This window comes from Crotalus tigris, unplaced genomic scaffold (assembly GCF_016545835.1).
Source record: "Crotalus tigris isolate CLP2741 ecotype Arizona unplaced genomic scaffold, ASM1654583v1 scf7180000023714.847513, whole genome shotgun sequence".
In the NCBI taxonomy this organism is placed as follows: Eukaryota; Metazoa; Chordata; class Lepidosauria; order Squamata; family Viperidae; genus Crotalus; species Crotalus tigris.
Window position 1 is genome coordinate 148,498 of NW_024100136.1, and position 22,948 is coordinate 171,445.

The window sequence follows — 22,948 nt, forward strand, 5'->3', positions numbered from 1 at the left end:
CATGCTGAGGGGAAAGGGAGAGGTTTCCAAGCTGAGCCATGTTGGCTCAGGAATTCTGGGAGTTGAAGTCCACGAGTCATGAGGGGGCCAAGTTTGAAGATCCCTGGTTTAAATATTTAAATATTTTTTCCTCATGGTCACATGATCAAAATTCAGGCAATTGGGCAGGGATAGGCCACCTTGGCTCTTTTATGACTCGTGGACTTCAACTCCCAGAATTCCTGAGCCAGCCATGCTGAGGGGAAAGGGAGAGGTTTCCAAGCTGAGCCATGCTGGCTCAGGAATTCTGGGAGTTGAAGTCCACGAGTCATAAAAGAGCCAAGGCTGCCTACCCCTGGTTTAGGTAGAACAGGAAAGAACCGATGAGTGTAACGTGAGCTAAGATAAGAAAGGGAAGCAATCATCAGTCTTTTCCATCTTTGGCCATGTTAGCTGGGAATTATATCCAATCCATCTTAAATTGAAAAATCTGACCTAAGATTATCATGCTCAGAGTATCTTGGCATGAATGGAAGCAACCTGGATGGCCTTTGCAGATGTCCATATTACCCTGTGTTTCTACGGATTGTCAAAAAAGGAGGCAGGAGCTTGAGAAGCTTTTGAGGGTGGTATCTACCTGGCTTTGCTTAAACAGGTCAGACCAGCTTTTGAATGGGAGATCACCAGCGTATAATCCACTGAACAAACAATATGGACTTGTTTATGAAGTCATCAGATGTTGTGATGTCTCCATAGCTACAATGATCAAAATAGTGTAACTAATAGTATCCCCTGTAATACTTTGTTGACAGCAAACGTTCAACTTTGGAAAAGCAACAGGGAAAGAGTACTGTATTTTCCAGCATATAAGATGACTCGGCGTATAAGACGACCCCCAACTTCAGAGCCGATTTGCATGCTTTAGAAAGTCGTCTTATACGCCGGAAAATACGGTACTTTGAACTTTGGTGCTGAAGAAGACTCTGAAAATTCACCATAGACAGCCGAGAAAAAGAAAACAATGGATTGTTGAACAAATCAACCCAAAGTTCTCACTCAAGACACAACAACCACACTCAAATTATCCTACTTTGGACGCCTAGCTCTTTGGAGAAGGCTTTAATGCTAGGAAAAGTGGAAGGAAAATGAAAAAGAGGATGATCAGCACCAAGAGAGATAGATTGGTTATTTGCATTCTTTTAGAGCAGAGATCAACCCCGACTGCTCTTTAGAAGGCCAGATCCTGAAGTTGAAACTCAAATACTTTGGCCACCTAATGAGAAGGAAGAACTCACTGGAGAAGGGCCTAATGCTGGAAAAAATGGAGGGCAACAGAAGAAGGGGATGACAGAGAATGAGGTGGCTGGATGGAGTCACTGAAGCAGTAGGCGTGAGCTTAAATGGACTCCAGAAGATGGTAGAGGACAGGAAGGCGTGGAGGAACGTTGTCCATGGAGTTGCGATGGGTCGGACCTGACTTCGCAATTAACAACAACAAGAGCAGAGGTTCCCAACCTTTTGGGCAACAGGGACTGGTGCCATGGAAAAAGGTGATGTGGTTTTGTGTACTGCCTGCACCCCGTGGATGGGGCTTTGCTTGTTTGTGCAGCCCAGTTGTTGGCATGCTACGAACTGGTGCCGGTCCATGGATTGGGGGTTGGGGACCCCTGTTTTAGAGAGTCGTTGAGGCCACTTGGAAATTTGTGTCCTCACCTGAGTGTGCAAATGGGTTGAGGACACAGATAAACCTCCAGGTAGCCTCAATGACTCTAAAAGAATGCAAATGACCAGCTGTCTGCAAGGAGTATAAATCCTTCTATTCCCTATCATCCAGTCAGAGCTGAAGAAGCTTCTGGGATGAGAGGTGAAACATCTTCAAAGAAAAACAAGAAAGTCCAGTTGCCTCCTGAAAAAGCATCTTTGGGACAACCATGACCTAGATGACGGCCAGAATGGCTGTCTCTTTCTTACTTGTGCTCCCATGACAATAGTTTCCCTTTTTTCGTATTTGTTGTCATTATGACAGAGGTTCTCATGACTTCTCCATTAGTGCACCCCCAACCCCCAAACCTATGTTTAAGCCTTACCTATCTGGGATTTAGCTTATGAACATTCCTCACAACACTTAAGCATGCAATATACATCATCTCTTACGTAGAAAAAGTTCAGGTTATATTGAACATAGTGGTCCTTTTGTTTTGACAAATGAACATTTCCCCCCCACTGTATTAAACTTTAGGACATGAACAGCAACTAGGCCCTTGAGTATTGCCTGATACATTCACAAATGAATTTTACAAATAGGAAAATAAACATAAATGCCAAGGAAGGACTTCCATACAAGGAGAAGCAGCGCATAAAAGTGTTGAGTCACACATGTTCACTTGATCAACTTTAAGATGTTTGGAGTCCAGCTCCCAGAATTCCCCAGAAAACATAGCTTGGCTAATTCCGGGAGCTGGAATCCAGACATCTTAAAGTTGCTAAGATTGAGAAATACTAACCTAGAACAGAGGCTCCCAACTTTTTGGGCACCAGGGATGGGTTCCGCGGAGAGGTTTTTCCGCAGACCTGGGGGTGTGTGGTTTTTGTGTTGCCTACATCCCGCGGATGGGGCTTTGCTTGTTTGTGCAGCCCATTGCTGGCATGCTGCAGCCTGGTACTGGTCCACGGACTGGGGTTTGGGGACCCCTGACCTAGAGAATCTTAGCTGAAGTGACCAAGAAACATTTTTAAACCATAGGAGTTAAATTAGTGAGTTTCTTCAATGTAACTCTTCAAAGGAAGCCAAGAGCACCTAGACCAGTGGTGGCGAACCTATGGTACGCGTGCCAGAGGCGGCACTCAGAGCTCTCTCTGTGGGCACGTGTGCCGTGTCCCAGAGATAAGGGACTGGCCCCTGCCACCCTGGCCCCGCCTACCCAGTCTCCCATTACCATTGTGGCCACGCCCACCCAGCACCCGGTGATAAATAAGTGGATTTTGGATTGTAGTTTGGGCCCTGGGTCTCTAAAAGGTTTGCCATCACTGACCTAGACAACAGATTCATGATAGTTTTCGTTTCCTAGAAATATATTGCTACCCTGCCTTCTTTTGTGCACTTCTGCTTCACATTGCCTCTTGGAATTTCCTGATGAGAACTGATACAGGGCTGAGACAAAAACTCTTATTCCATGAAAAATATGGTTCCTTGCTCTGCAAATTTCTGGTAAATAATTGCTGGATTTAGGACATGACCACCTTTTGTCCCATTCTGATCACGGCAAGAATGAGGGTGAAGATTCGTTCTCCGAGCTTGTGGGTTGTTTTCCGAACATTTCGTTACCAGGCTAGATAACATCCTCAGTGGTGTTTAGGGGACATCTGTGTCAGCGCTCTACTGTTTATAAGGGCTTCAGGTGTGGGAGTGCCGAGTGAGGGTCGTCTTGTGATGGGTCACACAAGCCCCTCCCCACTAGCAGTTCTCCTCCGAATGATCCTAACCTGATATAATCTCCCATCACAAGACCCATCACAAGCCTCTCACTGATGACTCACACCTGACCCATCACAAGACCCTCATTTGACACTGACATCCCCTAAATGCTGCTGAATGCCACCACGGCATATAAATACTGGAGATTGAAAGTTCATTCTCCAAGCTTGTGAGTTGTTTTCTGAACGTTTCATTACCAGGCTAGGTAAGATCTTTAGGAGATGTTGGTGTCAGTGTTTTTCCGCTTATAAGGGCTTCAGGTGTGGGTGTGTCAAGTGAGGGTCTTGTGAACACTGGAGAATACTGGCATCCTCTAAAGTCCACTAAAGAAGATTGTCAAGGTCATTATGATTTAGTAGCTGACTGGCAGAAGTGATATATATAGAGAATGAGTCAGCAGAGTATTCTGGGGTAGTATCCCTTTAAGAGACTGTCTGAGGGAAATGGCAGTTGGAATCTTTAGCTCACTTCAACCGTTTGAATATAACTGACTATCTTGTATTCTGTATGCTCCCTGAATGTTGTTGTTTCATATTGTATATTAAACCACAGTTCTTCAGATGTTTATGCTCCTGTGTTATCACAAGAACAAAATTAGAAAAAGGCTGCAATAATTTATATTTTTAAACAACAAAGATGTTACCTAGCCTGGTAATGAAACGTTCGGAAACCAACCCACAAGCTTGGAGAACGAACCTTCACCCTCATCCTACAGATACTCGCCACTATTGCAAATGGCTAAGAATTTTCTCCTCTTCAAAATTCTTTTGCCTCAAACCGTTTCTGATCCATTTTCCACCCTCCAAATATTCAGCGGTTTCTCCCCCGCGTGAATCCTCTGGTGTCGAATAAGTAGCGTACTAGAAAAAAAGTGCTTCCCGCACTCCAGACATCTGAATGGTTTTTCCCCAGCGTGACGCCTCTGGTGCTTATTAAGAAGCGAGCTCTCGCTAAAGCCTTTGCCACACTGGGGGCACTTAAAAGGTTTCTCCCCTGTGTGGGTCCGTTCGTGTCTAATCAGGAGGGTGCTCCAGGTGAAGCTCTTTCCACACTCCGTGCACGTGAAAGGCTTGTCTCCGGTGTGGGTTCTCACGTGAGAAATAAGGATGGAGTTGTGACTAAAACTTTTGCCGCACTCCTGGCATTTGAAAGGTTTCTCCCCGGTGTGAATCCTTTTGTGGGAGGTGAGGTGGATGTGCTGACGGAAGCTCCTTCCGCACTCTGGGCATTTAAATGGCTTCTCGCCCGTGTGGATTCTTCGGTGGGAGGTGAGGTGGATGTGCTGACGGAACCTCTTTCCGCACTCCAGGCACTTAAAGGGTTTCTGTCCCGTATGCATGCCTTGATGTGCCGTGAGGATCCCGCTCTGGCTAAAGCATTTCCCACACTCCTGGCACTTAAAGGGCTTCTCGCCGGTGTGAATCCGCCGATGCGCCATCAGGCTTCTGCTCTGACTGAAGCATTTCCCGCATTCCGGGCATTTGTAGGGTTTCTCCCCCGTGTGGCTTATCTGATGCCTAAGAAGGTTGGTGCTGTCGATGAAGCTCTTGTGACACTCCAGGCATTTGTAGGGCTTCTCCCCAGTGTGGATTCTTTTATGTCGAATAAGTTCGGAACTGCGGCTAAAACTCTTCTCGCATTCCGGACATTTAAACGGCTTCTCCCCTGTGTGAGTTCTTTCGTGTCGAACCAGTTCGGAGCTGTGGCTGAAGTTCTTTTCGCACAAGAGGCATTTAAACGGTTTCTCTCCCGTGTGGGTCCTTTCGTGCCGAATCAGGTGCGAACTCTGGCTGAAACTCTTCCCGCACTCTCGGCACTGAAACGGCTTCTCTCCCGTGTGGGTTCTTTTATGAGAAGTCAGGTGTATGTGCTGGCGGAAACTCTTCCCGCACTCTAGGCACTGGAACGGTTTCTCTCCCGTGTGAATCCTCTTGTGAGAGGTGAGGTGTATCAGCTGGCGAAACCTCTTCCCGCACTCCAGGCACGGGAAGGGCTTCTGCCCAGCGTGCATCGCTTGGTGTGCCGTGAGAATGCCACTTTGACTGAAGCACTTGCCGCACTCTACACATTTATAGGGTTTCTCTCCGGTGTGGCTTCTGTGATGGGAAGCGAGAACGCCGCTGTTACCGAAACACTTTCCACACTCCACACATTTGTAAGGTTTCTCTCCTGTGTGGGTCCTTTGATGGGAAGTAAGGTTTCTGCTTTGACTGAAGCTCTTTCCACACTCGGGGCATTCGTAGGGTTTCTCTCCAGTGTGAACTCTTTTATGCTTAATCAGTTCGGAGCTCCTGTTAAATCTCTTCGCACATTCGAGACATTTAAACGTCTTCTCTCCTGGGTGGGTTTTCCAGTGCATGTTCGTATCTGAGGTTTCATCCCAACTTTCTGTGCATGTTCGTATCTGAGGTTTCATCCCAACTTTCTGGTTTTTATCTTCTTTCGGAATATTTGGGCGGACTGAAATTTCATGGAAACCAATGTCCAAATTAGCAAAAGATTCCTTTCTTCCACCAATTAGGTTTCTTTTTTCCTTCATTCCCCCTGAATTTCCAAAATTTTCTTCTACGTCTTGGCACATGTAACTGTCCTCCAATGCAGGCTGTGACACCCCTCTTACATTTCTTCTGATCCACACCTGCCCATCTGAAATTAAGAGAAATTATGGAAGTCAAAGTCCAGTTGAGGAATGAGCACAATCAGTTACTGAAACCAGATAACTAACTCTGTATGCTGCCTGGAAAAAAGATTTAAAGAAACAACATCCTATCCAATTAATTAATATAGACGTGTGTTAGCATTTGCTCAGCAAAAACTCCATCTCAGCTTCTGGCCTGATTAGTTTCCTTGAAAGCATATTCTCTCAAACAATTTCTCTACAAACAACCCAGTTGTTCTACCGAAGCCCTGGTTCCTGGACATGAAATTGGCTCAACCAGTGTTTCTCAACCTTGACAATTTTAAGGCATGTGGACTTCAACTCCCAGAATTCCACAGCCAGCAATGCTGGCTGTGGAATTCTGGGAGTTGAAGTCCACATGCCTTAAAATTGTCAAGATTGAGAAACACTGCTTTAGGCCTCTGCCGCCGTGTACAAAAAAAAAAAAAAAGGTTCAATCAATCAGTCAATTTCAAGTTCTCTTGGGAAAAAAAAAAGATCTTGCAAAGTTGGAATTGATTGATTGAACTTTTTAGTCCCACCCAGTCTGCTGTTACCATTGTAGCCACGCCCACCCAATGGGCCACACCCACCCAGCACCCGACGATGCATAAGTGGGTTTTGAGTTGCAGTTTGGGCACTCGGTCTCTAAAAGGTTCACCATCACTGTAATAGAACATAGGTAAGTAGGTAGGTAGGTAGGTAGGTAGGTAGACAGACAGACAGATAATCTTCCACTTCAATCAAGGTGTCAACACAGTGTATGTCCCCTGTAAAAAAAGCAAACATTTTCTCCTCTCCAGAGTACTAGAACCAGAGGTCACCCAATGAAATTGAATCTTGAGAGAATCGTAACAAACAACCAGAAATATTTTTTTTAACACAGCACATAATTCAACTTTGAATTCAACAATTCAAATTTGCTACCACAAAATGTGCTGTGGTGCTGCCTATCCAGTTGTCTGGCTTCAAACAAGAGGCGAGCCAAGTTATGGAAGCCATGGGAATCCATGACTATTAGTTGTGATGACAGTGTGACTACCTCTGTAGGCCATATGCAGGGAGACCAATGGGCTTCCTTGTGCAATTGGTTGTGTGAGAATAGATTGCCAGACTAGATAAGCTAAAAGTCTGATCCAGCATGTTCTTATTATATTATGATTATTTTTCTTGTCCCTCTGGCATTGCTATCCTTTTTTTTTCTCCTGCTTTTTCTCTCCCACTCAGAATGCTTACGTTCCTCAGCCACATTCTGGAAGGGCATACTGTTGTAGGTCCTTCCAGCTGAAGCTATGTGACTTTCCTGTGATACAAGGCCTTCTTTTTGGAATTTGTCCACTGCAGAAGCTTCCATGTTCCTGTAATTTTTGGAAACATAAAAAGAAAGTGAATTGGGCATCTGGAATGAAGAGATCACTCACTAAGCAATATATCTGAAAAGAAATCAAAAGAATCTGCAAATAAGGTGTATGAAGAGAATAATAATAAAAAAATCAGGCTTGTCCTTAGAGAAGCTACAGTTATTTAATCAAGATGGATCAAGTTGGCAAGCATTTATCCATGTAGTCCTAAGGAATTAAGATGGATGTGATGGCACCTTTTTTATTAAAAACTGGTTGAGTTTGACTCCTAGTGATTGAACAGACACTTCGATATATCTTGAATGCATATATATCCAGAAGGTGGGTAGACACTGAATAAATCCACATGCAGTTATATTGGCAACAACACAGAGAATTTTGCCCTTGCCTTTTTTCCTGGATATTTTTGGATTTTCTAGTAGTCCATCTTACAGATCTGCATTTTTTTGGTGATCTCCTGTCAGAGTACTAAAACAGTGGTTCTCAACCTGTGGGTCAGGACCCCATTTGGGGTCGAGCGACCATTTCACGGGGGTCGCCAAACAACGCAGTCCACCATTTTTTTCCCCTTTTCCTTAGCTGTGCTACTCCCTTTTATTCTATTGGTTTTTGAAAGCCAATAGAATAGACTCTCTTGAATAGAGTCGAGGTGGCGCAGCAGTTAGAGTGAAGTACTGCAGGCCACTTTAGCTGACTGTGTTCAGCAGGCCAGCGGTTCAAATCTCACCGGCTCAAGGTTGACTCAGCCTTCCATCCTTCCGAGGTAGGTAAAATGAGGACCCAGATTGTTGGGGGCAATGTAAATATATATATACATTGCTTACTGGTGTACACCGCTTAGAGAGTGCTTGCACTTAAAGCGGTATATAAGTCTCATAAATAAATAAATAAATAGAGTCTAATTCTATTGGCTTTCAAAAGCCAATAGGAATTGTCCAGGCTGTCTCTGCCCTGCTGAGCCCGCCAAAAGTCCCATTCTGCAAACAGTGCCGCACCAGTTGAGTAGTCCTCAACATACGACCGGTTGAGTAGTCCTTGACTTACGACCGGTTGGGGGTTGCGGCATTAAAAAGGTTGAGAACCACTGCACTAAAAAGAACCAACCCTGTTTGGCCCTTTGAACTAAGCTAGATGCCTATATGTCAGCAACTTCTAAAAACTTCTTTCCCCCCTTCAGGCAGGCTTTCAAACAAAATCTGGGCACTCCTGACTCTAATTGAATAGAATAACAGAGTTGGAAGGGACCTTGGAGGTCTTCTAGTCCAACCCCCTGCTCAGGAAGGAAACCCTATATACCATTTCAGACAAAGATTTGTCCAGTCTCTTTTTAAGAACTTTCAGCATTGGAGTACCCACAGCTTCTGGAGGCAAGCTATTCCACTAATTCTTCTGACTGCCAGGAAATTTCTCCTTAAGCTCTAGGTTGCTTCTCTCCTTAGTTTCCATCCATTGCTTCTTGTCCTGCCCTCAGGTGCTCTGGAGAATAACTTAACTCCCTCTTCATTGTGGCAACCCCTGAGATATTGGAACAGTGTTCTCATTTCACCCGACAATCCTTCTTTTCATTAAACTAGACCAGTGATGGCGAACCTTTTAGAGTCTGAGTGCCCAAACTGCAACGCAAAACCCACTTAGGCATCATCCGGTGCCGGGTGGGTGTGGCCCATTGGGTGGGTGTGGCCCATTGGGTGGGCGTGGCTGCAGTAGTAACGGCAGTCTGGGTGGGACTAAAAAGTTCAATCAATCAATTCCAACTTTGCAAGATCTTTTTTTTTCCTCACAAGAAGTTGAAATTGACTGATTGAACCTTTTTTTTTTTTTTTGGCACACAGCGACGGAGGCCTGAAGCGAAAAGGTTTTATAAAACCCAGATGAGGGCCTAAGACTGGATGACAGCATGTGTGCCCCCAGACGTGGACTCTGAGTGCCACCTCTGGCACCCGTGCCATAGGTTCGCCACCACTGAACTAGACATACCCAATTCCAACAACAGTCCTTTACTGTATATGTTTTAGCCTCCAGTCACCTAATCATTTTTGTTGCTCATCTCTGCACCCTAATATAAAAGGTTTATGAGCTCAGTTGCAGTCTTGAAAGCAAACATTTTGGGCTGACTCTGGGGGGGGGGGATGCAAATGCCTCCTTCATTTTAAAAGGTGCAAAGCCCAGCCAGCATCTTGCTAGGAAAATCCCTAGTCAGACACCTAGAGTAACTTTGCAGAAAGGAGGAGGAGCGTGGGATGTATTTATTGCAAAAGGCGTGGGGAGGGGGGCGTGGACTCTTCCCCCCCCCCTTCGCCTCCTTGCCTTTGCTTGCTCACCCTTCTCTGGGCTGGCTGGACTTGTCCATTGCAAACTCCCTTCTGCCTTCCCTCCTCCAGCCAAGCCCAATGGCCCCGCAACTTACCAGCTACGGGGACAGCTGCGCTTCTGAATCGCTACTCTCCAGAATGCTCAGCTTCCATAGAAAAGCAAAGCCGGGGTGGGGGTGAGTGGGGGGGGGGAGGAGGAGGGTACAGCCGGAAATGGCTTTTCCCTGTCTCTCCCCCCCCCCCCAATGCCTTTCTAGGACTCTTCGTTTACTCTCTTTAACCCTTGGAGGAGAGCTAGCAACGGAGGAAGAGGGGGGGTCAGGTTGGACATGGTGGGGGCGCGCAAGGTTTAAAGCAGCGATTTTGCCCCTTGGCTGACGAAGAAACTCCGCCCGCCCCCCCCGCGCGCCACAAACAAAACCTAAATTAAAAAAGCAAACAAACCCTAAATGAAATTCTGTAGCCTGAAAATTCGGGAGCTGGAAAAAGGATCGCCAGTGGGCATCTCTGCTGTATTTCCCGCACGAAAAAGGGGAAGGACTGAATTTGCGTATTGTACAATGCAATCTAGCGATTGGCAAAACGAGATGGAATAGAATAGGATAGGATAGGATAGGATAGGATAGGATAAGGATAGAACAGAAATAGAATGGAATGGAGTGGAGTAGAGTAGAGTAGAGTAGAGTAGAATAGGATAGAAATAGGATAGAATAGAAATATAATATAATAGAAATATATAATAGAAATAGAATAGAACAGAATAGAATAAAACAACACAACAGAATAGAAACAGAATAGATATAAAATGGAATAGAATTAGTGTAGAATTAGACTACACTACACTATACTATACTTAAATGGACTCCAGAAGATAGTAGAGGACAGGAAGACCTGGAGGAATGTTGTCCATGGGTCGGACACGACTTCGCAATTAACAACAACAACAACACACTATACTACACTACACTAGAATAGAATAGAATAGAATAGAATAGAGAAAGGATAGAAGGAAGAATGGAATAGAAATAGAATAGAGAATAAAATGGAATAGAATAGAATTAGACTAGACTAGAATAGAAACAGAATAAGAATAGAATAAAAATAGAATAGAGTAGAATAAGAATAGAATAGAATATAGAATAGAATAGCTTTATTGGCCAAATGTGACTGGACACACAGCGAATATCTCTTTGGGGTATAAGCTGTCACTGTACGTATAAGCAACAAAGTAATATAATCATAAGTTATAAGCCTAATTGACTTCAGAGGGGCTCTCTCCTGTAAGAAGAGATAAAAGGCGTCATTGGATTCTAACCAGCCCTTTGGGGACTACGGGAAGTATATAAATGTTATAACTGTGTTATAAATACTGTAAAAGGAATCATACGTTAATTGACTTAGGTCAGGTCTCCACAAAGTTAGTGATTTACAGCCTCTGAAATCATAAAAATCAATTAAACACTTATTTCAAATTGTAAACACACACAAGCAAACACCCAAAACTCAACACAATGTAAACACAATGATAACACCCACAATTCAAACGAAGAGACTTAGTCCATGTCACTTATTTTTAATAACCCCTTCTCTGGGGTCAACATGTACACACCCCCATGCCCCTCAAGTGTCACCCTAGAATCGGCACCTAGGACACTTCCACACACCCAGGATAAGCTCCCCTTATAAAACAATGTCTCTGTCCTCCATTTTCTTGGCAGCTGCTCCCCAAAGGCAAATCTCTTTGCTGTGGGGAATAAATCTCCTTTCCTCACAGCTGTCTGGATTTCATTTTACTTATTCCTGCGTAAGCTGGAACTTGAAATTATTCTTCTGACAGGGCCTTCATTTCTAAAGTAATGTCAATTGTCCAGTTGGCATTTCCAGAAAAAGGAATTCCTGGGACATGATTTTATCAAGAGTATAATATTTTACAGAAAAATTACATTGGCACAGAAGAAGCGAAACCAGCTCTGGTTTTCCCGCTTGAAGGCTTGCTTAGTTAAACAATAGATTCCCTTGCCTCCACCCACTTGGTGTTGACATTGTCCAATAGTAATACTTCTTCTTGTTATGGAAATAGTCAACTTCTCCATCGAGCACCTGCATTAATGACCTTGGCATTCTTTCAGGCTATTCTCATCCAAGAAGCCTGGAATAGAAGCCTGGAAGCACAATGGATAGGATAGGATAGGGTAGGGTAGGGTAGGATAGGATAGGATAGGATAGGACAGGACAGGACAGAATAGAATAGGAATAGAAGAATAGAAAGTAGAGTAGGAATAGAACAGAGTAGAACAGAACAGAATAACACAGTTGGAAGGGACCTTGGAGGTCTTCTAGTCCAACCCCCTGCTCAGGCAGGAAACCCTATACCATTTCAAGAGAAATGGTTATCCAGTCTCTTCTTAAAAACTTCCAGTGTTGGAGCATTCACAGCTTCTGGAGGCAGGTTGTTCCACTGATTAATTGTTCTAGCTGTCAGAAAATTTTTCTTTAGTTCTAGGTTGCTTCTCTCCTTGATTAGTTTCCATCCATTGCTTCTTGTCCTTCCTTCAGGTGCTTTGGAAAATAGCTTGACTCCCTCTTCTTTGTGGCAACCCCTGAGATATTGGAACACTGATATCATGTCACCCATCGTCCTTCTCTTCAATAAACTAGACATACCCAATTCCATCAAACGTTCTTTATATGTTTTAGCCTCCAGGCCCTCTAATCATATTTGTTGCTCTTCTGTGCACTCTTTCTGAAGTCTCAACATCTTTTTTACATCGTGATGACCAAAACTGGATGCAGTATTCCAAGTGTGGCCTTACCAAGGCATTGTAAAATGGTATTAACACTTCACATGATCTTGATTCTATCCCTCAGTTAATGCAGCCTAGCACTATGTTGGCTGTTTTGGCAGCTGCAGCACACTGCTGGCTCCTATTTAAGTGATTGTCCACTAGGACTCTGAGATCCCTCTCACAGTTACTACTATTGAGCAAGGTACCCCCTATACTATACCTGTACATTTGGTTTTTCTTGCCTAAATGTAGCACCTTTCTTTTTTCACCATTGAATTTCATTTTGTTAGTCTGTCAAGATCCTTCTGTATCTTAAGCCTGTCTTAAGATAGGCAAGGTATGATAAGAATGCAAACAAGTTAAGTTAAAATCTTTACTTATTTTTACTTAGTTGTGTAACGTATGGAGGGCTAGCAGGAAGGGATAAGCATGAGACTCAGCCTGCGCTGCTTATGTTGCACCTTCTCGCCTCTTAGGGGTTAAAATGAGAGAGGCTAAACGGCTAGAGAAGCCAGGAGGAAGGAAAGAGAGAGAGGGGGGGAAACAGCCCTTTCCTGTCCTGCCCCTCCTCCTTATCTCCCCCCTTGGGCAAAGGGGTCTTTGTCTTGGGATGCCTGGTGAGTTCCTGGCTGGGAAGGGATGAAGGCTACCTGGGGTGAGTGGGGTCAGGTGGTGGCTGGCAGTGGGGAGGGAGCCAGCTATGGAGGTAAGTCCCACACCTGCGGAGGGATGGAGACCCCCCCAGGAGGGAACTGTTGGGGGATTCAGAGACGACCAAAAGACACCCCCATCCACCACCCACCCACCACCCTTTGAAGTGAAATGCAATCCACGCTCAAGCTCTTGAGTCTCTTCCTGTTTCAAATTGAGAACTGGAAAGCTGCAGGATTTGGGTATGGCCAGTCTGGAGAAAAGAAGGACTAGGGGTGACACGATAGCAGTATTCCAGTATTTGAGGGGCTGTCACAAAGAGGAGGGGGTCAGAGTACAGAGAAGAGCAACAAAGATGATTAGGGGACTGGAGGCTAAAGCATATAAGGAACGGCTGCTGGAATTGGGTATGTCTAGTTTAATGAAGAGAAGGACGAGGGGGGACATGATAGCAGTGCTCCAATATCTCAGGGACTGCCCCAAAGAAGAGGGAGTGAAGCTATTTTCCAAAGCGCTTGAAGGCAGGACAAGAAGCAACAGATGGAAATTAATCAAGGAGAGAAGCAACCTAGAACTAAGGAGAAACTTTCTGACAGTGAGAACAATTAACCAGTGGAACAATCTGCCTTCAGAAGTGGTGAATGCTCCAATGCTGGAAGTTTTTAAGAAGAGACTGGACAGCCACTTGTCCGAAATGGTGTAGGGTTTCCTGCCTGAGCAGGGGGTTGGACCAGATGACCTCCAAGGCCCCTTCCAACTTTATTATTTATTTATGAGACTTATATACCGCTTTAAGTGCAAGCACTCTCTAAGCGGTGTACACCAGTAAGCAGTGTATATATATATTTACATTGCCCCCAACAATCTGGGTCCTGTATTTAAAAGAAAACTTAAAAGGGACATAACTGCCCAGACAAAACTAAATATAATAACATTCAGGGGGGAAAAATCCATAGGGACTCCAGAGACACCCCAACTGTACATCTGGGAACACAGTCTGGTCTTAAAAGGGCATCTTCCAGGTAGGCCCCACAGGTGTCTCTGGGCAGGTGATGTTCCCGAAGGCATAAGTGAGAAGGCATGACACTGCATCGCTTCCACAAGATGTTCATGTTGAGTTGTGGAATAGAGTAGAGTAGAGTAGAGTAGAGTAGAGTAGAATAGAGTAGAGTAGACTAGAATAAGAGAAGAGATATATGGCTCAGGACCAGGCTATTTGCGAGACCGCCTACTACCTCATAGTTCCCTTCGTCCAGTTAGATCCCACAGGCTGGGCCTCCTTCAGGTCCCGTCGGCCAAGCAGTGCCATTTGGCGGGGCCGCGGGGGAGGGCCTTCTCCGTGATGGCGCCCAAGTCTTGGAATCAGCTCCCCCCAGAGATTAGGACCGCTCCCGCCCTGTTGGTTTTCCGCAAGCTGCTTAAGACCTGGCTTTTCCGGCAGGCCTGGGGTTTATAAATTCTGACCCCTGGATGAATGTTACTGTATTGTTTGTCTTGTTAAGTTATATTGTGTTTTTATTGTTAGCCGCCCGGAGTCCTGCGGGAGTGGGGCGGTCTATAAATTTTAATAAAATAAATAAAAATAAAATAAATAAGAGAAGAGTTGGAAGGTACCTTGGAGGTCTTCTAGTCCAGCCCCCTGCTCAGGCCGGAAACCCTATCCCATTTCAGATACATATTCAGATATTGGAACACTGCTATCATATCATCCCTAGTCCTTCTTTTTGTTAAACTAGACCAGCGGTTCTCAACCTATGGGTCGCAACCCCATTTGGGGTCGACCGACCATTTTTTGGGGGTCGCCAAAGAAGGTGATCCACCATTTCCCCCCCTTAGGGGGCGCCGCCACGCATGCGCACCGCGCATGGGGCGACGCACATGCGCGCCACGCATGGGGGCGGCGCCACGCATGGGGCCGCGCATGGGGGCAGCGCCACGCATGGGGCCGCGCATGCGCGCCGCCCCCCCCCATGCGCAGAACGTTTGTGCGGCTGGGGTCGCCGTCACACAAACGTTGAGAACCACTGAACTAGACCTACAGTAGTCTGAGATTCGCTGTTCATCGTATCTGGAAAGCCCAAAGTTGGGGAAAGTAGGTTTATTATGGCTTTGTTCTCCATTGTTACAGGTGTGACTGTCTCTACGGTACCTTCATTTGCCCTTTGAGGTTGAAAGTTTCTCTACGAGGAGATGCGGCAGTTACCAGCTGGGATTGCTTACCAGAAGTAGAGGAGTAGAGTAGAGTAGAGTAGAGTAGAGTAGAGTAGAGTAGAGTAGAGTAGAGTAGAGTAGAGTACAGTACAGTACAGAACATAATTGGAAGGGAACTGCTCAGGCAGGAAACCCTATACCATTTCAGACAAATGGCTGTCCAGTCTCTTCTTCAAAAACTTCCAGTGTTGGAGCATTCACCATTTCTGGAGGCAGGTGGTTCCACTGGTTAATTGTTCTCACTGTCAGGAAGTTTCTCCTTAGTTCTAAGTTGCTTCTCCCTTTGGTTAGTTTCCATCCGTTGCTTCTTGTCCTGCCTTCAGGCGCCTTGGAGAATAGCTTGACTCCCTCTTCTTTGGGGCAGCCCCTGAGATATTGGAACATTGCTATCATGTCCCCCCTCGTCCTTCTCTTCATTAAACTAGACCAGGAGTGTCAAACTCAATTTCACTGAGGGCCGCATCAGCATTGTGGTTGCCCTTGGGGGGCTGGGTGGATGTGGCCAGAGTGGGTACAGCCTACTGAGTGGGCGTTGATGGAGTGGGTGTGGCCTACTGGGTGGGCATGGCCAGTTCTATATCATTCGTGTCAAGGGTGCCTATGGGGGCCTGGGCAGGAGTGGGACAGATCTGAGGGTCTCTGGCAGAAGGGGGTGGGACCGGGGCAAGTGCCAAGGAATGGTCTACCAGGCAAGTGCCAAGATGGCCACCCCAAAATTGTACAAGGCCAAGGCAGCAGGGGCCGTTCTCTCACTGTTTCCAGGATGGCTTCGCGGGCCACATGAAACCACTTCGCGGGCCGCATCCGGCCCCCGGGCCTTGTGTTTGACCTGTCTGAACTAGACATATCAAATTCCAGCAACCATTCCTTATGTGTTTTAGCCTCCAGTCCCCTGATCATCTTTGTTGCTCTTTTCTGCACTCTTTCTAGAGTCTCAACATCTTCTTTACATCGTGGTGACCAGAATTGGATGCAGATCCTTTACTGCTTTGAGAATGAGCGACATTTTGGTTTGTTATAGCTTCAGACCCTGTTTCCCTTAGCAAGGGAAGAGGTTGCCTCCTTGCTCCTGATGGGAGCTACCCCGGAACAATTGAAAAATGGAGCAAAACCTGACTGGTCCAGAAGCAAAAAGGAACTCTGCTGTTCTCCATGCTGGGAACCAGGTGGCGCTCGGGGCTGCTAAGAAGATGCCAGGGGAGTTCAATCACACCGTGGATGCTCGATGCCTCCACTTCCGGCAGTTCCACTACCAGCAGGTCTGGGGACCCCGAGAAGTATGCAATCATCTCCGTGATCTTTGTTTCCTGTGGCTCAAGCCAGAGCGGCATACAAAGAATGAGATCCTAGATCTGGTGATCCTGGAACAGTTCCTGGCTGTCCTGCCCACCGAGATGGAGAACTGGGTTAGAGAATGTGGGCCGGAGTCCAGTTCTCAAGCGGTGGCCCTGGCTGAAGGATTCCTGCTGAGTAAGGCCGAAGAAAAGACTCAGGAAGAGCAGCAGGTCAGTATCCTGGTCCAGGCGCAATAGAAATACAAATACAAATGTAGAAGAGAATAGAATAAGAATAGAATAGAGTAGAGTAGAGTAGAGTAGAGTAGAGTAGAGTAGAGTAGAGTAAGTGAAGTAGAGTAGGAGTCGAATAAAATAAGAATGTAGAGTAGAGTAGAATAGAATAAAATAAGAATAGAGCAGAACAGAACAGAACAGAATAAGAACAGAATAGAATAGAATAAAATAAGAATGTAGAGTAGAATAGAATAAAATAAGAATAGAGTAGAACAGAACAATAGAATAGAATAGAGTAGAATAGAATAAAATAAGAATGTAGAGTAGAGAATAGAATAAAATAAGAATAGAGTAGAACAGAACAGAATAGAATAAGAATAGAGTAGAATAGAATAGAGTAGAATAAAATAAGAATGCAGAGTAGAGTAGAATAGAATAAAATAAGAATGTAGAGTAGAGAATAGAATAAAATAAGAATAGAGTAGAACAGAACAGAATAGAATAAGAATAGAGTAGAATAGAATAGAGTAGAATAAAATAAGAATGCAGAGTAGAGTAGAATAGAATAAAATAAGAATAGAGTAGAACAGAACAGAACAATAGAATAGAATATAGAATAGAATAAAATAAGAATGTAGAGAATAGAATAAAATAATATAGTAGAATAGAACAGAATAGAATAAGAATAGAGTAGAGTAGAATAAAATAAGAATAGAGTAGAACAGAACAATAGAATAGAGTAGAATAAATTAAGAATGTAGAGTAGAGTAGAATAGAATAAAATAAGAATAGAGTAGAACAGAATAGAATAATAGAGTACAGTACAGTAGAATAGAGTAGAATAAAATAAGAATGTAGAGTAGAGTAGAATAAAATAAGAACAGAGTAGAACAGAACAGAAGAATAGAATAGAATAGAATAGAATAGAATAGAATAGAATAGAATAGAATAGAATAGAATAGAATACAATAGAATAGAATAGAAGTAAGGGATCTTGGAGGTCTTCCAGTTCAACGTAAGACCCCTTTTTTTGGTGCTGTCGTAACTTCCAGTGGTCACTAAACAAATGGTTGTAAGTCGAGGACTACCTGTAGTTGGAAAGAGCAAATAACCACAATCCTTAGAAAAGCATTGTGGTCCATCACGGTCCCTTTCTCCTCCTGGGAACCTTCTACTCTTCTGTTCCAGGAAGAGGGACATTGTGCAAAGGTGGCCAGCGAGGTGGGCAAAGCCTCTTCGAGCATCAGACCCGGAACATTTTTCAAGTGGATTGTGGAGGAGGAGGAGCCCGAGCAGATCGGTTCCCAGCAGGGTAAGGCCTGCCTTGGCAGATTTCTTCTCAATTTCTTTTTCTTGACCCTTCTCTGAAATCTGGGAAGATTTATTATAATCTGTAGTCTTTTACAGTTGCACTGTGTCATCAGTGACTCCTGTTTGAATCACTTCTTTTTGCTAACTGTATGTATAACCCAGGGGTAGGGAACCTTGGCTCTTTTATGACTCGTGGACTTCAACTCCCAGAATTCCTGAGCCAGCATGGCTGGCTCAGGAATTCTGGGAGTTGAAGTCCACGAGTAATAAAAGAGCCAAGGTTCCCTACCCCTGGTATAATCTTTCTTAGTCCCAAAAGACTCGTGGCAGCCTACAACGAACCAACACAAAAAACAAGATGAATATTAAAAACAAGAATTAATTGTGAAAGACAAGCCAAGGTTAAAAAAAAAAAAAGAAACTCAAGATTGGCTACTGTCAGTCAGCGGGGACTGAAAGCACATTTGAATAAAACGGCTTTAAATTGTTTATGGAAGTCTTCAGTTAACATTCCATCTTTGAGAAAGATGAGCAGTACAGAAAGATAGACGATAGATAAGTAGGTAGGTAGGTAGGTAGATAGATAGATGATAGATAGATGGTAGGTAGATAGAGATGATAGATATAGATAGATGATAGATAGATGGTAGATAGAGATGATAGATATAGATGGATGATAGATGAGATAGATAGATAGATAGATAGATAGATAGATAGATAGATAGATAGACAGATAGTGTCAACGCTGTTAATATTGGATATTATTGCTTTGACAAGATATGCAGAACTGTCTGGTATTTTTAGAGTTAATTAAGATGATGCTGGGAGGGGAGGAGAAAGATGAGGAGTGCGCTGGATAACTGAAGTGAATCTTTGCCCTTCAGGCTGATTGGAAAATGTGATTTATGACTGTAAAATAGGGGAGGGGAATAGCCTGGAATGTTATGTGCAAGGAAAGGAAATTCAGATCTTGGCATTCATCCATGCCGTGCTGACATTCTGTCACACAAAGAATAAAGACTTTTTAGGTTAAACAATGCCTGGAAGTTACTTCAAAGAACATGACAGATAGATAGATGGATGGTAGATAGATAGAGATGATAGATATAGAAGGATGATAGAAGACAGACAGACAGATAATAGATAGATGATAGATAGACAGATTATAGATATAGAGATGATAGATAATAGATGATAGATAGATGAGAGAGAGAGAGAAAGAGACAGACAGACGATAATAGACAGAAAGACAGATAAATTTGCTAATGTCATGGTCCATGCCCTAAATCTAGTGATTGTTTATTTGCCATCAAGTCAATGTTGATTTTTAGTGACCCCCGTAAATAGATTCTCTCCATGATTAGTACCCCATCTGGTCTTTTAGGTTTCCCAATAGTGTACCTATTGCCTCTGCAACTGAGTCCATCAATCTACTTTGCTGCTGGTTGTCCACTTCTCTTTCTTTCCCCTTTTCCCACCATTGGAGCTTCTCCAGAGAGTGAGGGTGTCTCGTGATATGTCCAAAATATGATCATACAGGCCTTGTCATGTGTGCCTCAAGAGAGGCGTATTTCTTGACTACTTTTTTTTTTTTTTTTACTCTTGATGATTGATCGTAAAAGTCAGACGCTGTCCAGCACTTTGATATCTTCATTTGCCAATTCTGAAACGGGCTGCTGTTCCTGTTGTCATTTGGTTGATCTTCTTCGTATTGAATCTCAGTCCCATTTTTTTCACTGGGATCAACACAGTGCTGTATGTGACCATGGACACAACTAGAGGTGTGACAGACATGGAGAAACTGAAGGAGGTCCAGAAAAAAGACCCTGGAAAACAGATAAGACTGTCTCAAGGATGGTTGAAAGACCTCAACAGGACATATGCAGTTGCTGTTTATACATTTCCTAAGGGCTGTCATAGGAAAATGAGGCTCTAGGATTTGATGCATGGGTGGAGATTTGAGGATGCTGGATTTTAACATTTGGAGAAAATCCCTTTTTTGTCCCTCACAGATGAAGGAATGACACCAATGGTACAGTCGTGGTTGCACTCATGTGGAAGTGGAATAGAAACAGTTCTTGAAGAACCACTTCAGGTAGGAGAATAGCTGCTGGATAGATAAGCAAGGCCTTGAAGGCCTCATCTTTCTAGAATCAAGGTCATGAGAAGTGTGAATACCGCTTTACAATGTCTTGGTAAGGCCACACTTGGAATACTGCATCCAGTTTTGGTCACTTAAATGTGAGCCAGCAGCGTGCTGCAGCAGCCAAAAAGAGCAAACACAGTTCTAGCTTGCATTAACACAGGGATAGAATCAAGATCACGTGAAGTGTTAATACCACTTTATAATGCCTTGGTGAGGCCACACTTGGAATACTGCATCCAGTTTTGGTCACCATGCTGTAAAAAAGATGTTGAGACTCTAGAAAGAGTGCAGAGAAGAGCAATAAAGATGATCAGGGGACTGGAGGTTAAAACACATAAAAACAGTTACTGGAATTAGGTACGTCTAGTTTAATGGACTAGAGGTGACATGATAGTAGTGTTCCAATATCTCAGGGGCTGCCACAAAGAAGAGGGAGTCAAGCTATTTTCCAAAGCACCTGAGGGCAGGACAAGAAGCAACGGATGGATACTAATCAAGAAGAGAAGCAACCTAGAACTAAGGAGAAATTTCCTGACAGTTAGAATAATTAATCGGTGGAACAACTTGCCCCCAAAAGTTGTGAATGCTCCAAAATTGGAAGTTTTTAAGAAGAAATTGGACAACCATTTGTCTGAAATGATATAGGGTTTCCTGTCTAAGCAGGGGGTTGGACTAGAAGACCTCCAAGGTCCCTTCCAACTTTGTTATTCTACTCTACTCTACTCTACTCTACTCTACTCTACTCTACTCTACTCTACTCTACTCTACTCTACTCTACTCTACTCTACTCTTACTTTACTCTACTCTCTCCCTCTCTTGCTGTTTTTCCCCTCTTAGTGCTATATGAAGCCTTAGGCCCTGAGATATTGGAACTCTGCTATCATGTCACCCTTATCATGTCACTTTTCCTAGAATGGTCCCATCTGACCTCCTGTTTCTGACTTTACTGATCTAGCCTTCAGGGCCAGTGCGCCTATATGGCTGAGGATGGGCTGAAACAGACAGACCCCCACTCCCCACTTAGGGTCAATGGAAAGAAATGTTGGGCATTTCTTGTAGGCAGAAATTCTTTATCCTCCTGTTCCTGAAAATAGACTTTAAAAGAATTCACGTCCTTCCCTTTTGTCCTTCAGGATCTGGTGACTTTTGAGGATGTGGCAATCTACTTCACTGATGAGGAGTGGGCACTGCTGGATCTAGACCAACGAGCTCTCCATGTGGAAGTGATGGAGGAGAACTGTGGAAATTTGGCTTTTCTGGGTAAATTGTGTTCCTTGATGGGGCAGATGGACAAGGACAAAAGTGTTAGTCATAGGAAAGTTTTCATCGGAGATCCCAACATTCAGCAGCATCCGTGGATGAAGGGGGAGGGGTATTGCAAGAGAGTCAGGCTGATGAAAGCAGAGTTGCAATGTGACTCCATCCCTTCTCTTCATATGAATGCTATCGCTTGCTCACCTAATGAAGTAAGGCTCAACATTTAGGCAAGGAAAAAACAAATGCACAGGTACAGTATAGGTGGCACCTGGTTCAATAACAGTAACTGTGAGAGGGATCTCGTAGTCCTAGTGGACCATCACTTAAATATGAGCCAGCAGTGTGCTGCAGCTGCCAAAAAAGCCAACACAGTGCTAGGCTGCATTAACAGAGGGATAGAATCAAGATCACTTGAAGTGTTAATATCACTTTACAATGCCTTGGTAAGGCCACACTTGGAATACTGCATCCAGTTTCGGTCACCACGATGTAAAAAAGATGTTGAGACTCTATAAAGAGTGCAGAGAAGAGCAACAAAGATGATCGGGGCTGGAGGCTAAATCATACAAAGAACGGTTGCGGGAATTCTATTCTGTTCTATTCTATTCTATTCTATTCTATTCTATTCTATTCTATTCTACTCTACCCTACCCTACCCTACCCTACCCTACCCTACCCTACTCTACCCTATTTTATTCTAATGTCATGCTGACCCTACCCTACCCTATTTTATTCTAATGTCATGCTGGTATTGTTTGTCATTCCAACAACAGTGGCAATATCTTGCAGACCCCACTGTGGAGAGATTTCTTCTGATCTCTTACATCTGGAATTTGGAATTAAGCTAGGAAGCATGTGAAACGAGTCCCTAACACTTTTAACTCCATCCTAGTTTGAGCATTGTTTTTCAACCTTGTCAACTTTTAAGTCGTGTGGACTTCAATTCCCAGAAATCCCCAATTGCGAAGATGGAGTTTATGGCTGTAGGTTGACACTCCACCCCCCCCCTTTTTTTTAGATTTATAACATTTTATTAGATTATAAAGTAAAACACAAACAAACAGTAGGACACAGTGGGGAGGGAAAAGAGAAAAGGGAAAGAAAAACAAGAAGGGAAAAAGAAAAGAAAGGGCATTGACTTCTGATTTCCTCTGTTGCAGTGGAATAAAGCATTAACATCAAACTTCCACTTTTTACTTTTCCGTAGTAGTGTAAACTAGCCATTTCCAAAACAACAAATCTAAATCTAATCAGTAAAACCCAAAATCAAAGTTTCATTGTTTTTCCCA

General features: G+C 44.0%; 2 protein-coding genes across 3 annotated transcripts in view; one reads left to right on the top strand and one right to left on the bottom strand.

Annotated features, from left to right (window-relative positions):
* Nucleotides 1–2,599: 2,599 nt before the first annotated feature.
* On the bottom strand, nucleotides 2,600–10,290 carry LOC120297853 (gastrula zinc finger protein XlCGF26.1-like). 2 transcript variants are annotated; one of them, XM_039320960.1, is made up of 3 exons: nucleotides 10,231–10,290; nucleotides 7,350–7,471; nucleotides 2,600–6,100 (listed from the first exon to the last, which is right to left on the bottom strand). In XM_039320960.1, the coding sequence occupies exons 2-3, from the start codon at nucleotides 7,465–7,467 to the stop codon at nucleotides 4,227–4,229; spliced, it is 1,992 nt and encodes a 663-aa protein (XP_039176894.1). In that variant the 5' UTR covers nucleotides 7,468–7,471; nucleotides 10,231–10,290; the 3' UTR covers nucleotides 2,600–4,226. The 2 variants fall into 2 exon arrangements, with proteins under 2 accessions (XP_039176894.1, XP_039176893.1); XM_039320959.1 differs by lacking the exon at nucleotides 10,231–10,290 and adding an exon at nucleotides 9,882–9,965.
* Nucleotides 10,291–13,101: 2,811 nt separating this feature from the next.
* LOC120297844 (zinc finger protein 665-like) overlaps nucleotides 13,102–22,948 on the top strand; it is a 45,474-nt gene continuing 35,627 nt past the window's right edge. The window contains exons 1-5 of the mRNA XM_039320947.1: nucleotides 13,102–13,189; nucleotides 16,365–16,939; nucleotides 18,134–18,257; nucleotides 20,269–20,351; nucleotides 21,536–21,662. Coding sequence (XP_039176881.1) covers nucleotides 16,535–16,939; nucleotides 18,134–18,257; nucleotides 20,269–20,351; nucleotides 21,536–21,662 — 739 coding nt within the window. The 5' untranslated portion in view covers nucleotides 13,102–13,189; nucleotides 16,365–16,534. The remainder of the gene's footprint in view (nucleotides 13,190–16,364; nucleotides 16,940–18,133; nucleotides 18,258–20,268; nucleotides 20,352–21,535; nucleotides 21,663–22,948) is intronic.

Coding starts and splice junctions, on each gene's coding strand:
- LOC120297853 (XM_039320960.1), bottom strand. CDS start 7,467: ATGGAAGCTTCTGCAGTGGACAAATTCCAAAAAGAAGGCCTTGTATCA. Junction 6,101..7,349: donor CCAGAATGTGGCTGAGGAAC/GTAAGCATTCTG, acceptor TCTTAATTTCAG/ATGGGCAGGTGTGGATCAGA.